This window comes from Budorcas taxicolor, chromosome 3, assembly GCF_023091745.1.
Source record: "Budorcas taxicolor isolate Tak-1 chromosome 3, Takin1.1, whole genome shotgun sequence".
NCBI lineage: Eukaryota > Metazoa > Chordata > Mammalia > Artiodactyla > Bovidae > Budorcas > Budorcas taxicolor.
Window position 1 is genome coordinate 108,203,365 of NC_068912.1, and position 13,851 is coordinate 108,217,215.

At 45.9% G+C, this 13,851-nt stretch overlaps 2 protein-coding genes across 3 annotated transcripts in view; both read left to right on the forward strand.

The window, feature by feature from the left end:
- INPP5B (inositol polyphosphate-5-phosphatase B) overlaps positions 1-2,602 on the forward strand; it is a 51,590-nt gene extending 48,988 nt beyond the window's left edge. The window contains 3 exon segments of the mRNA XM_052637019.1: positions 299-426; positions 1,489-1,600; positions 1,835-2,602. Of these exon segments, the coding sequence (XP_052492979.1) occupies positions 299-426; positions 1,489-1,600; positions 1,835-1,977 (383 nt within the window). The 3' untranslated portion in view covers positions 1,978-2,602.
- Positions 2,603-3,825: 1,223 nt separating this feature from the next.
- The window catches only part of MTF1 (metal regulatory transcription factor 1), a 41,161-nt gene continuing 31,135 nt past the window's right edge, over positions 3,826-13,851 (forward strand). For both annotated transcript variants that reach the window (XM_052637517.1, XM_052637518.1), the window contains exons 1-2: positions 3,826-3,868; positions 5,882-6,340. In XM_052637517.1, the coding sequence (XP_052493477.1) occupies positions 5,933-6,340 (408 nt within the window). In that variant the 5' untranslated portion in view covers positions 3,826-3,868; positions 5,882-5,932. The remainder of the gene's footprint in view (positions 3,869-5,881; positions 6,341-13,851) is intronic.

Consider the following 13,851-nt stretch of genomic DNA (forward strand, 5'->3'; position numbering starts at 1 on the left):
GGAAGGGGTGATATTTTAAGGCTCAAAATCAGACATTGTGAACTCAGCTGTCATGTTTTACTTATTTAAAGTTTGCATAGAGAAGACTTTATAACCTTAAGCAACCAATATACCAGGAATTTAGGAGAGCCCAGCCAAGCTAACAGCTTGGCCCCTCCACGATGTCAGTCCGGCGTCTGAGCGCTGAGCAGAGTGCTTGGCTGGGCACGCCGCACTCTAGCATGTGCTGGCTCCCGGGCCTTTTCCTAACAGTGACCAGGGCAGCAGCGTCATCTGTTCCTTAACAATGGGCCCAAAGCTGCTAGCAATCATTCTGTGGCTGAAGCCCTGCTGCTCTTCTTGGAGAGCCTGCCAGAGCCTGTCATCTGTTTCAGCGCCTACCGCAACTGCTTGGAGTGTTCCGGCAACCTCACAGCAAGTAAACAGGTGAGCGCAAGCGTGGAGCATTGCCATGTTCATGTTGTAACCCTGGCTCTCATGGGGCCTACAGGAACAAAGTGGCTGCCCTCCCCCAAATGCAGTGTCTTAGAAACTCAACTCCAAGTCTTTCCTTCCCAAACCCATTCTTCCTCTCATGTCCCTTTTCCTATTAATGGCATTACCATAATCCCACTGACTCAGCCCAGAAAAGAGTCACTTCTCCTTCCTCCTCTTCTCAGCTCCCACATGCATGATCCCCTTACTCTGTCACCCTTCTTTCTTCCATTCTAGTTCCACTTTCCTTGGTTCAGGACCCTGCATTCATGCTCTGCTTCTGCCAACTGGTTTTGCGAACTGCCATTCAATTTGGTGTTCAAAAGTTCTCATCAGGTCCCCATTAGTCAGAAAGGCTCTCCATTACCAAATAAGGATTTTCTTAAACCGGTAGTTGGGACTTTTTATGATCTCACCTAGTCGTACACATAAGTAACCTGCCGGAGCAGAATAATCTAGAAAATATGCTAACGATACAGGTTCCCGAGCCTTGCCCCACCTCCTCTGAATCAGAATCTCTTTTGAAATATATTTTGTGCAAGCTTCACTACCAATTCTGAAATGCAGACAGCCAGAGTACTTTTTGAATTCTAGCCTGATCAACCCTTCCAGGCTTAGGGAACGGTAGGCTTCAAACAGTAGTGCTCTTACCAAAACTGACTTCTCACAATGGGCTTTCTCTTCTTGTCTCACTGTTTTCCTTATCTTGCATTTTTCTACACTTTCTTTTGCCCTAAATGCTCTAGTCCTTTACCTCTGCATCTTCACTTATATTCAAGACCCAACTGAGATGTTTTTGACTTTTGAGAACATGCAGTCAGAAATTTGACCTCTAAATTCACGTAGCCCTTGATCTATGCTTCTCTTTTGGTACCTGTGACGAATGATCAGGGTTTTCTACACACAGTCTTTCCCATGTACCTGGATCGTGTATACTCAATTCCTGGAATATAACAGGCACTGGAGAAATGATTGAATGAACAAAAAGACAATTATCAATTCTCCCTCTCTCAGGTCATTACTACCCTTCCTGCGTGCCACAGAAATGTCTTCACCTATTTGATGGCGTTTTTGCAAGAACTGCTGAAAAATTCAGCAAAAAACCATTTGGATGATAATATTCTAGGTAAGGCAAGGATGTGTGGAAAGCACTCTGCAAACTGATTCATTACAAGAAGTGTAGTTGAGGAAGGTCCCAAGTCCACTGCAGTGGAACTAAAACCTCAAGCTCTGGGCAAAGTTTACCCTCAGATAGTTAAAGCAGAAACTATTGCCATGGGGGCACCCCTCCCCACTCTTTAGAACACGAGAATAAGTAGTACTTCTGCTGAATTCTGTGTTTTCTGTGTTTTTCATGCAGCCAGCATATTTGGTAGCCTGCTGCTTCGAAACCCAGCTGGTCAGCAAAAGCTTGAAATGGCAGAAAAGAAGAAGGCTCAAGAATTTATTCACCAGTTCCTCACTCACCCTGAGCCTCTCTCTCTCCTCTCCTATTCTGCCTGAGACAGCCAGTTACCAGCCCCACCTGTTTCAGCTCCAGAGCTGCCCTAAGAGGATATGAACCCACAGGGAAGCCTGAGTGGCAGCTGCCTGTTTCTTGAGCCCAGACCACCCTCTCCACCATGACCATCACACTCAGTGCTGCTGCGAAGAGTGAAGACATTGTGAAGACATTGAGGGGAAATCCACCACAGTAAAACTGACATGCAGCGTTCAACTTTAGTTTTTTAACAGATTTTTTTTTTTAACGTTTAAACAGCCATACTCCTTGTGCTCAACCTGCTTCCAAGACATACAGTGCCTTCCCTGTAGCTTGAGCCGAGCTCCCCACAATCAGATATTTGAACAGACTTTGGAGTCCTGAAGGATGAATGAGGATGCAAATACAAAGAATGTAAATGGAAGCTGCTGGATAAACAGGCCACACAGCCTCTCCAGGTGCTTTCAGCGCTCTATCCAAGGACATGTGTATACACATATGCAAACCCTGCCCCGCCTCCCACTCATAAATATGGCTCAACAACTCTGGAACTGGCCACTTAGCCTCCAAGGGGAATACAGTGGCTTGAAAATAAAAATGCTGAAGAAACTGGGTGTTCTGGTGAAACAAGTGGAGTTTACCAGGCCAACAAATCTTCCCAACTGTATATAATGCATTCCCTCTTGTGTAATATATTTTAATGATAAATGTATTTTTAACAGTGGTTGCTTGCTTTTATCTTATTAGAGATGGCAGGTCTCAGCAGCTGGACATTTGTGGCTTAAGCACTGGGGACAGCTGGTCAGGGGCCAGACAGATATTTGCCTGGTAGTCTGGTGATAACAACCACTATTTACATTTTTCAAGGAAGAGCTAGTACAGGCCTGCCCCAACCCCTTGACCCCTGATCTAATTTCTGAGAGTTGTCCCACTCTGAATATTCTAAGAGAAGTAGCTTATAGGGAAGACGGTTGTGGCTGATAAGAAGTTCTGACAGCTAGATCTAACAGGCATTTATAAGTCTGGAGCAGAATGAAAGCACGTTCAAAATAGTTTCTTGGAACACCACCACTCCTTGGCAGTGTAGTGATTTAGATACAGGCAGGCTGTATGACAATATGAACGGTTAAAGAAAGGGAATGGCCAGTAGGTGGCGTTACCTGGCCCGGGTGCGTGTCCGGAGGAAGCCGGCAGTCCTCTGGAGGGGAAAAACGGGAGACACGGCCTGGGCAGGCGAGTGACGAGGGAGTTGGGCGTCTTAAAAGAGCCTGTGAGAGGAGAAACAGGCGGCGGCGCCCTCTAGCCAGGCTTGGAATACTCTCCATTTCTGCCGTTTGGGTCCAGGATTCCTTTCTGGAGCCCTCCTGGCCTACTAACTTTGTTGGGTGAGGAGGGGAAGCTGGAGCTACAGGAGAAACGCGGGAATGCCACAGCTTTCCAGGTTTCCCCCTTTCGGTCCTGGCCGGAATTCAGCGGCTAACTGTGGTCCTTCCCGTCGTGCTTGCGGCTGCCAAGGGGACGGCAGCGCAAGCCCCGCTGAGGCGACTTTGGGTTAGTGATTAGCGGGTCTGACCCGTCTTCCTCGCGTCTGGCGCCTCTAGAGCGGAACTCTGAACCCCCGCAAGCAGAATACGAGGCAGGTTCTTCACCGCGCGGGCGGAATTCGCCGCCCAGCTAAGTCTCCGCGGTGCCCGCCCCGCCTCGCCCCTTTCGCGCTCGCCAATTGGAGGCTCGAGCTCAGACCCCGCACTGACTAAACCAACCAGAAGCTTCAATGGGAGGCGGAGCCCGTATCTCCTCTTTCCTCCGGAAAGCGGAAGCGGAAGTGACGTTTGGGGAAGGTGGGGGCAATCATGGTGCCGCTGGGGAGGGGAGAAGCTGCTGCCGCCGCCGCCGTTGCCGGGAGCCGCGGAGGTAAAAGGCGAAACTAGACGCGGCCTGGGCTGGGGACTTCCCGGGAGGCACGGGACTTAGGCTTCCTCCTGAAGCATTTTCCAGTAGGAACCCCAGACTGGTTACCATAGGGACCCCACCCCTCCTCCGTTTCCATGGGGATGAGTCTCCAGCCCCCTCCCCTGTTTCCATGGAGATCCGGACCCTGCCCCTCTTCTCCCGGCCTGGAGCCCCCCAGCCTGACTTCGGGTTTTTTCGTGTAGCCCTTGACGGGGTACTATCCCAGACAGGTTCCTTTTCCCAGTCTCCTCTTGAGGGTGCTCCGTTTGTACTTCTTGTTTGCCACCCTCAAAGCTCCTGGTCTGGTTTGTTCCGGACAGTTGGTCTCCGCGTTGCCGCCTGTGGTGCTGGGGCAGCCCAGTGGGGCCCCCAGTGCTCTTATCTCTCCTCTCAGATGCAGCGAAATGTGCATCCACCGGGTTGCGTAAGCCAGAGCAAGGGGTCGGGCCGGTTCCTCCCGGATCAGATCCCCTGGCCTGTCTCTGGTAACTACCACTGTGTCTAGCCGCCCTACCGAGTAAAGGTTCACTTTCTGATCCGAAACAGAAGAGAAAGATAAAGTGCAAAGCCAGACTGAAAATTAAAAGTGATGTACTAATTATTTGTAAATTCTCTATTCTGTCTGCCAAACCCGCGTTTGTGGAACCGGTGTGTTTGCAGGTAAAAGAAGAATCACTATTCCAGAACAGGGAAACTTGAAGTTTGATATTTTCCCCAAGAGAGTATATATCCTTCCAAGAGGGTATATCTGCAAGTCTTTCATTAACTGACATCTCCTGAACTCCTCATGCCTAGGGACTGAAATAAGACTCATCATTCCCTCATTTCAGAGAGCACCCTATAAAACTTAGCTTCTAGTGAACACCAGATTGTTTTAGGAGATTAATAGATAAAGTGTTCTTCATTAGATATACCTGATTAGGGGTCAGCTCCACTACCCAGAACGGAGAAGGCAATGGCACCCCACTCCAGTACTCTTGTCTGGAAAATCCCATGGATGGAGAAGCCTGGTAGGCTGCAGTCCATGGGGTCGCTGAGGGTCGGACAGGACTGAGCGACTTCACTTTCACTTTTCACTTGCCTACATTGGAGAAGGAAATGGCAACCCACTCCAGTGTTCTTGCCTGGAGAATCCCAGGGACGGGGGAGCCTGATGGGCTGCCGTCTATGGGGTTGCACAGAGTCAGACACGACTGAAGTGACTTAGCAGCCACTAGCCAGAAACTGAAACATCTGTTTTGGGATGGAGAGAACAGATTCACCCTTCATTCCTCTGCTGTGGTCAGACATTGCGTTTTAACATATATTATGTCTTTTACTCTGCATAACAGTTTTGTGAGAACAGGAATTACCAGTCCCACCCTACATAAGTGAAAAGTAAGGCACAGAAAGTTACCCAGGCAGTAAGTAGGAAAGCCAGGATTTGTGGCTAGGTGACCCTACCTTCAAAACCCTGCTTCTTCCACCATAAACTTACTGCCTCACTGTTTCATTTGGAGTTTCCTTTCTTTAAGATTTATAACAATCCAGCCCTGAAACAGTTTGTCCCTGTTTCCCCTAAAGTATTTTGACTCACCTTCACAGTGTTTGGCAGTAAGGCACATTTGGAAGGTCTTATGAGCTGCTACTTATTACTTCCATTTAAAATTTTTATTTTATTTATTTATTAAAAAAATTTCTTTGGCCGCACTAAGTGGCTTGTAGGATCTTAGTTCTCAGACCACAGATTGAACCTGGGCGCTCTGCAGTCCTAACCACTGGGAATTCCCATTACTTCCATTTTTTTAAAAAAGGCATTGTTTTTCCTTCAAAATGACTTGATAGTTTTCAACTTGAAGAAATTCCCAAAGAAGATGTTTTTCATTACTCTGGCCTACTCTTATATGGAGAGGAAAAAGTCTTGTGACTGCTGTGGAGGTGAGGTCCCTGGGTCCTGTGGTTTATGACTTTGACTCTGGCTTTGTTCTCTTGTAGACAGGTCACTGCCTTTCCATTTCTCACAATTGGGCTGAGCACAACTGAACCATGGGGGACCACAGTCCAGACGACAGCATCAGCTACTTTGAGGTAGAGGAAGATGAGCTGACCCCCGATGACAAGATGCTCAGGTTTGTGGATAAGAACGGACTGGTGCCTTCCTCATCTGGAACCGTTTACGATAGGACGACTGTTCTTATCGAGCAGGACCCTGGCACTTTGGAGGATGAAGATGACGATGGACAGTGCGGAGAACACTTGCCTTTTCTAGTAGGGGGTGAAGAGGGCTTTCATCTAATAGATCATGAAGCAATGTCCCAGGGTTACGTGCAACACATTATCTCACCAGATCAGATCCATTTAACAATAAACCCTGGTTCCACGCCCATGCCAAGAAATATTGAAGGTGCAACCCTCACTCTACAGTCGGAATGTCCAGAAACAAAACGTAAAGAAGTAAGTAAAGCAGTGGGTGAGGGCCCGGTTTGGCTTTGGGGAGGGTTCTTAAACCACACTAGATGGCAGTTTCAGCCAGGGAGTATCAGAGCCCCTGGAATTAGGACCTACCGTGGCTTTCCTTAACAGTATATGCTTCATGTTTTGTTGTGACTCTTTTCTGAAACTTTCAGTGTGTATGGCTAGGTTGAAATCTGGGAGAGCTAAATTGCTACTTTTCCAAATTTCCTCCTTAGATCATAAATAAAATAGACATTTCACGGAGGTAAATCCATGTCTCTGATACGGAAATAACTGCGTTGTGTAAAAATTCTTTTTTCTGGAGAAATGAGTGTTTGCTGAAGTATGCTTTATTAGTGAACATGTAGTGGACAATAAAGGCTAGCTTTCTTTCGTAAGAAACTCGAGCAAGAGGCAGTATATCTAAAAGTTTTCATGCTCATATTTAGCTAGTGCGCATAAGGTAACTCATTATTACAGTGCTTTGAAAACTGAAGCTTGATACAAAGTGGTGAGAATTAGCAGAGTAAAAGATGTGGTTTAAAGGTAGTGATATACATTTTCCAGGAACGAATTGCAGGTCAGCTCTTAGATCCCTGGTAGTTACGATGCCGGAGACTAACCGTCAGATGTTGCTAAACAGCCGTTGGGTAAATCATTTTGCAAAATGTTTTCCTCTTTTACTGTAATTCCGGTCTTGAAACTGGAGAATTTGATTCGTGGCATATGGTTTTCCTTTGCTGGGCTTAGAATCTCAGAGCTGGAAGGGAGACCTAGTGAGACCATCGTGTCGTACCTCCCACCTCCTGCAGAAGTCTCTCTGCAGCAGTTCCTCTGGTCTCTGCTTGAATACCTCCAGGGTGATGAGAGCACACTGTTCCACAGCTGAGCTTAATACAGAGTTTGTTGGCCAGCTCTGATTGTTAGAAAGCTTTGGCTTATATGAAGCCAAGAATCTGCCTTCCTGCAGCTGCTGCCCGCTGGTTCTAGATCTTCCTTTCTGAGCAGTGAGCTAAACCGTCCTCCCACAGAGGGCATCCATCAAGGTAGTTAAAGATCGTGGGTTTCTCTACACCTTCTCCGCTGACTTTCGTGTCCCTCTTATGACATCTTCCCCTAGTTTCTCAGCATCCTGGTCACTTTTGAGTGTATGAGTTCCAATTTTCCAGAGTCCTTAAAATTTGTAATTGAACACAGTCTCAGAAGTGTGAGTCAGCTGGCGCCGAATACCACGCGACTCTTATCTCTTCATCTGGACACTGTACTACAATTACTATATGGTCTATATTTTATTAGCAATGACATCTTACTGTTAGCTGACACTTGAAAATCTCTAGACTGTTGTTTCTTAGCTGGAGATAGTTTTGTCCCCCAGGAGACATTTAGCAATGTCTGAGGACATTTTTGGTTGTCACCTTGGGGAAATGTTACTGGAACCTATTGGGTAGAGTCCAAAGATCCTGTCAAACATTCTAGTACACAGGAGAGCCCCCTACCAACAAATAATTAATTGTCTGGCCCTAAATGTCAATTAGCTGTATTCCAGTAAAATTTTCCTTACAGGAGAAAACAGGCGTTGGGTTTCCTAGACTAGAACACGGGGAGCTGTAGAAGAGAAGGATGAAAAGATAGCGGACATCCAGACGTGGAAGGCAGTGATAGCATGCAGCGGGTCTGGACTGCGTCCTGGAAGCACACTGAAGGTGTCTGAGCCAAGGAGTGATGTGGTTAGAGCAGCATTTTAGAAACGTTGCTCTGGTAGCCGTAGCAGCTTGATGCCTGGCTAGAAGATGGTTTCAGGTTAGGTTTGGGGTTTCCTTTGAGTCTGATGAAGGGTAACGTGGAAAGAATCCAGAGCTTTTGTTGAAGTAGAAGAGAATGTGGTTTATTATTAAAGTTTGGAGAATGAGTGGTAAGTTGAGTTTGATTCAAAGGATTTATCTGTTTTTCTAAGCGGGTTGAGTGCCTTCTCTCTCAGCACAGTGGCCACACAGATGACTCACGGAGCTTCAGATCTCAGTAGTGAGTTAAGTAGTTCACGTCCACTGTGATAGGTACTTTGAGGCCTCTTCAGAGTGCTCTATGCAGGCTGGGGGAGAGCAGCTGACTCTCCTGTCCCCCTTGCCCTCCAAGAATGGCGATTCCATTAACAGGAATCGAGAGGAAGAGGAGAATATTTGGTGGGGAAACTGGTGAACTGGTTGGAGTATATTGAATGTATAGTCCTTGGAGAAAAATAAAGTGAACACGTTGAGAAGCTGTTTGGAAATGCGGATCTGAAGTCAAGGAAGGGGTTTGGGATGAGAATTGTGGATCCATGAAAGTGCAGTCGTTCAAACTGTGGGCAAATAACCTAAGGGAGAAGAAATAAGACTTGTTCTGAGAATTTAAGGGTTAGAAAGAGAAAGAGGAACCAGAGATCACATAGTCCCAGAGATGGGTGGAACACGATGTTGTGGAAGCTGAGGGAAGAGGGATTTAAGAAATATGAATATTCTTTTGTGACCCTGAAGAGGGATCGAGGGGCTGAAGATGAGCCATTAGCTCTGCTGCTTGTGCAATTGATCACCTGTTGGGATCACTGGAGGCTGAGGCCAGATTTCAAATGATGGAGAAATGAGTGGGTGGTGAGGAAGCAGGAGGCAGGAAGCATCAAGGTTTCTCTCTCTTTTTTTAAAAAATAGGGTAGTTGGAGGAAGAAAAGTGATGAGGCAGTAGTAAGTAAGGGGGTTGGATCATTTTTTTAGCAGAGGAAATCTGAACATGGCTTAGGGCTTAAACTTTGGGCCATCCTCAGTTAATGATTGCTATGAGAGTTTTTCAAGAGCAGATGTTTGGGAAACATTTAAGTTAAGACAGAGATTTGTTTATTAATATGGGATTTCTCAAGAGCTTTTGATAATAACCAAGAAGGAAGGAAATGCAGAATTCTACAAATATTTTGAACTTGGGAAACCATTTTTTCAGGTCTTATTTCCATGGTCAGTGTTCTGTGGAACACGTTTTGGGAAACGCTGATCTAGGCAGCAAAGGAGGAGATGGTGGGGAAGGGAGGATTATGCAACCAGTGATATGAGCTGTCACTCCGTCCTACTTGCAAGCCTGGTTTACCATTCCTGTCTTTTGATCCTTGATAATCATGTTGAATAAGACAAGTACCTTGTTCAGTCCACCATGGATTTAGCCCATTGTGCTTTCTTTTCCTCCCACCATGTTTTCCCATTCTATCCATGAGACCTACATGGAAGGTTCTAGAAACTCATTGAAATCATTAGGTGTGGGGTTATCTGGAGGTTGAGGGAGAAGCCCCAATGGCTTTCAGTCTTTGAAAATTGTGCTAAATGACCAGACATTCAGTAGACTCGCCTTCCTGGAGCGCCATCATAACTGTAGCTTTTGTTGTAACGGCGATGTTATTTTATTTCTTGGCATTTAAATCCATGTAATTGGTATGAAGAGGCCAGTGTTTATGACTGTCTGATAACACTCTTCATGATTTCTTTACATTCCCCCCACCTCCACCTTTAAAAAAAAAAAAAAAAACTGACAAAAAACTGTGGTCGGTTTCTGTATCTCTATGCCCAGGTGTTACTCTTAAGAAATGAAATCATTTGATAGCTAGTCGTCTTGGCTTCCTAAGCAGCTTATTTTCTGAGTCAGATTCTGGCTTGATTTTCCTGTTTACCTTAGATTGTTCCATTGTTTGCTATAGTGTGTGGTTGGCTTACCTATTACTTCATTTTTTTCTCCCTTGTGCTTGTTTTGTGCAAAAATAAACCAGCCAGAACCTTGCTACAGATCCTGCCTTTTCCCACAGGGCCACTGGTCATTCCCATCCAAAGTGCACCTGTCTCATTCTTGTACTTGCTACTTGACTGCTGTCTGCCTGTTGACTTGGTATTGTTGTTTAGTTGCTAAGTTGTGTCCAACTCTTTGCGACCCCATGGATGGCAGTGCACCAGGCTTCCCTGTCCTTCCCTATCTCCCAGAGTTTGCTAAGACTTAAGTTAATCGAGTCAATGATTTAGAAGCTCTCAAATCAAGACATTGTCACTCTGACCTGTCAGAATGAGAACCTGTCATTCTCAGGGTCAGCATTCTTAAGAATTGCTCCTTTAATACCTTTTTACTCCAGGTTTCTAAGCAGCTGTGTTTCCTTTCGTCAGTTCATGCAGTCACTGGTCTCCTAAACTTTTTTGCATCTATGCCCTTCCCAAGACCATTTCAGGACTGTCGGGTTGCTTCCTCTGAACCACATCAGTGAATGTGCCTCCCCGCACCCGTGAACTGACCTTGCACTTCTCTGCTGCATGGTTGGCCAAGAAAGGTGAAGAAACCCAGGAATCACATACTAAATATGCTCTTTATGATGCACCCGAGTGTCCCAGAGCATTGATTGGGAGAAAATATATTTTTTCTGCCGAGAAGCACAGCTACAGGGATGCTTAATGAATTGGGTTGCTTGCTATGTTGGTCAGTGATATTCCAAGGGATCTTTTTTTTTTTCAGTGTGACAAATTTTAAGATATAGAATAAGGGGGAAATTTTGATTCTAGTGTTTCAAAGCCTTTTTGCAACGTGCCCTTTACCTTGGGGACCCAGTTCCAATCTCATGGCTCATTATCAATCCCTAAGGCAGTGTGAGGATCCTCTCAGACAAACCAGGTTGTTGTTGACTCTGCAGAGGGGATCCGCCCACTTTTAGTCTTTGCACACCGTGATTATCTTCCTTTACAGGTTCCCTTGTAAACTCTCACAGAATTGCCCTGCAGAACTAGGACAGAGACAGTTTCTGCTTGAAATGCTAGTGTTGAGGATCTGTTCATTCTTTCCACAAGCTTTTACTTATTGAGTATCATCAGCGTTTGTCAAATATCAGGAAGGACAAAGAAATAATCCCTGCCCTGAGGGACTCTGGGGAGTCCGGAAGGAAGACCGCTGAGGCCGAAGGCGCAGGGTTCGGAAGGGAACCAGGGTTGGAAGCGTTTTCCCTTGCCAGCAGATGAAGCCAGTTGAGCGCTATCTCCCGCATGCCAGCATGCATGTCACATACTTCTTTTCAGCCATCAGCATTTCCATCACTGAGGCCCACTGGCTTGGAAGAGAGACCAGGGTGACTTTACATTCCAACTGGTTTTCCGGCATAATGCTGCAGGAATAACAGTTCTCAGATTTACATTGTATGTGGGCTGTACCTGTTGAGTATTGCTAATATTTCAATGTAGGACATTGGAGAAAGAATCTGAATGTTCATGTTTTTCTCTTATTTCAATCTAGCTTATTCTTAAAATTGTTTCCTCTGTGATGTGCACAGGGATAAGTTAGACCTAGGTTCCATCTTTGTTCTGGTATATACTGAGTGGCCTTGGGCAAGCTGCTCCATTTCTTCTTTTTTAAAACTGAAACAAAAATATCCTGTCACTTTTCGTGAAGGTGAAATAAGATTTATTCATTTATATATGCACAACAGGGGATGCATAAAACGTTCAGGATCGTGCCTGGTGCCTGTTTGGTGAATGTCCTCTCTTCCTTGAAGGCCCACGAGGTTCTTTCTTGTTTCTTTTTTTAAAATTTACTTCTGGCAGCACTCCTCTTTCTTGCTGCGCTCAGGCTTTCTCTGGTTTCGGAGTTGAGAGGGCTCCTCTTTGTTGCAGTGCACGGCTTGTCCTTGTGGTACCTTCTCTTCTTGTGGAGCGTGGGCTCTAGGGCGTGCAGGCTTGAGCAGTTGCGGTTCCCAGGCTCTAGCGTGTGGCCTTAGTGGTTTTGGCACATGGGCTCGGTTGCTCAGCGGCATGTGGGACCTCCCCGGACCAGGGATTGAACCTGTGTCCCCTGCATCTGCGAGTGGAATCTTGTTCACTGTACCACCAGGGAAGTCCCCTACATGGTCTTGAAGGAGGTATGGAAGGGCATATCCTCCTGTTAAAGAAAAGGTTAAACTGTCTTTGTTTGGAACTCTTTGGGAAGCGTTTTCTCCTGAAACAGGGTTATAGATTGTGTGTTTAGGTACCCTGGAGCCCAGTCACCCTTGACTTGCTGAACTGTCTTATTAATACGGTTGTGGAACGTGACCCACCATTTAGAACCATGTTTTACAAGGAGAACATGTTCATAGTCCCTCTGCAGGGGCTCTGGGTACAGCCCTTGCCACAGGTAACCTTCCAGACACTCACCCTCCTCCCTTGGACTTCCTGGGCTTCCTGAGAGCAGGCCCCCAAAACTTCCTTCCATGGTGGGCAGTTGGGGTACCAAGCAAAGCTGGGACTCTTTTTAAATATAGTTTTTAACTTTTTACAATTGAGATAAAATTGACATGCAACATAATGATTCCGTATTTGCATATATTACAAAATGATCACCATAATAAGTCTAGTTAACCATTTTTTTTCTCGTGAAGAGAACTTTTAAAATCTACCCTGTCAGCAACTTTCAGATAGACAATACATATCTATTAACTGTAGTTACCATGCTGTGCACTACATCCCCATGACTTACTTATTTCATAAGCTGGGGGCCCTTACAGCTAAAGGATGAGGACTCCTGTTTTGCTGGCAGTGGCAAGAGGGTTAGGTGGCTGGCATCTTTTGAGTGCCTGCTGTGTACCAGGCACTGTGTTCAGGATTCTGATAGTTTTGTATTTTCGTAATAATCTGAGGCAAGAATCATACACTGAAGCCCATTAGCTATGAGAAGGGCTGAGACGTGAAGAGCAGCCAGGGTGGCACTGGTTCCCTAAAGGTACAGGGTTGAGGCGTGGAGACAGTGTGTGAATTCAGCTCTGTGGTAGGCAGTGCAGAGCTCTTCCATTTCTCCTCCGAGCTCTTTGGTTGCATATGATGGAGTGGGAGAGAGATCACTGACAGTGTGGGGAGAGAGTTGGTGCTGGGGAGAGGGATGGGAAGGAAGGGGCAGAGCCAGGCTGAGCATTGATTTATAAGTATGTTCAGATGCTCGGTGTTCAGAATCAGAGACTCCCTTTCCTTACTGATAGTGGCGCTGTTAGTGTGTGTGGGATCTAATTCTGCTGGCCTCATTTCTTTTTCCTCCAGCAAAAACGCAGCTTTTTTTCTCTTCTTGATTTTTTTTTTTTTCCTTCCCGTGCACCACATGGGGAGCTTAGTTCCCTGACGAGGGATTGAACCTGCCGCCCTTGCAGTGGCATCTTAACCACTGGACACTAGGGAAGTCCCACTTCTGAATTTCTTTTGAAGCTGTTGTCTCCTAGAATTCCAGTGTTTAATTTTCTTATTTTTGCTTATCTCATTTCACCTTTCCTTCTCTGCTTCTATTAACTTACAAGGGCAGTCACCTTTGTTAATTATTTCTCTATTCTAGAACTACTCAGAACACTTTATAAATCAACATCTGAAAACTTTTATGCCTCCTGCCCTTTATGAAACATTAGACCCCATCCTCAGTGATCCCAGCCTGTGCCGTACCTGAGCTCCCTAGCTGCCTAATCAGCAGCTGTGTAAGTGATGTAGTACTTAAGCTCTTTTGGAGAAACGTGT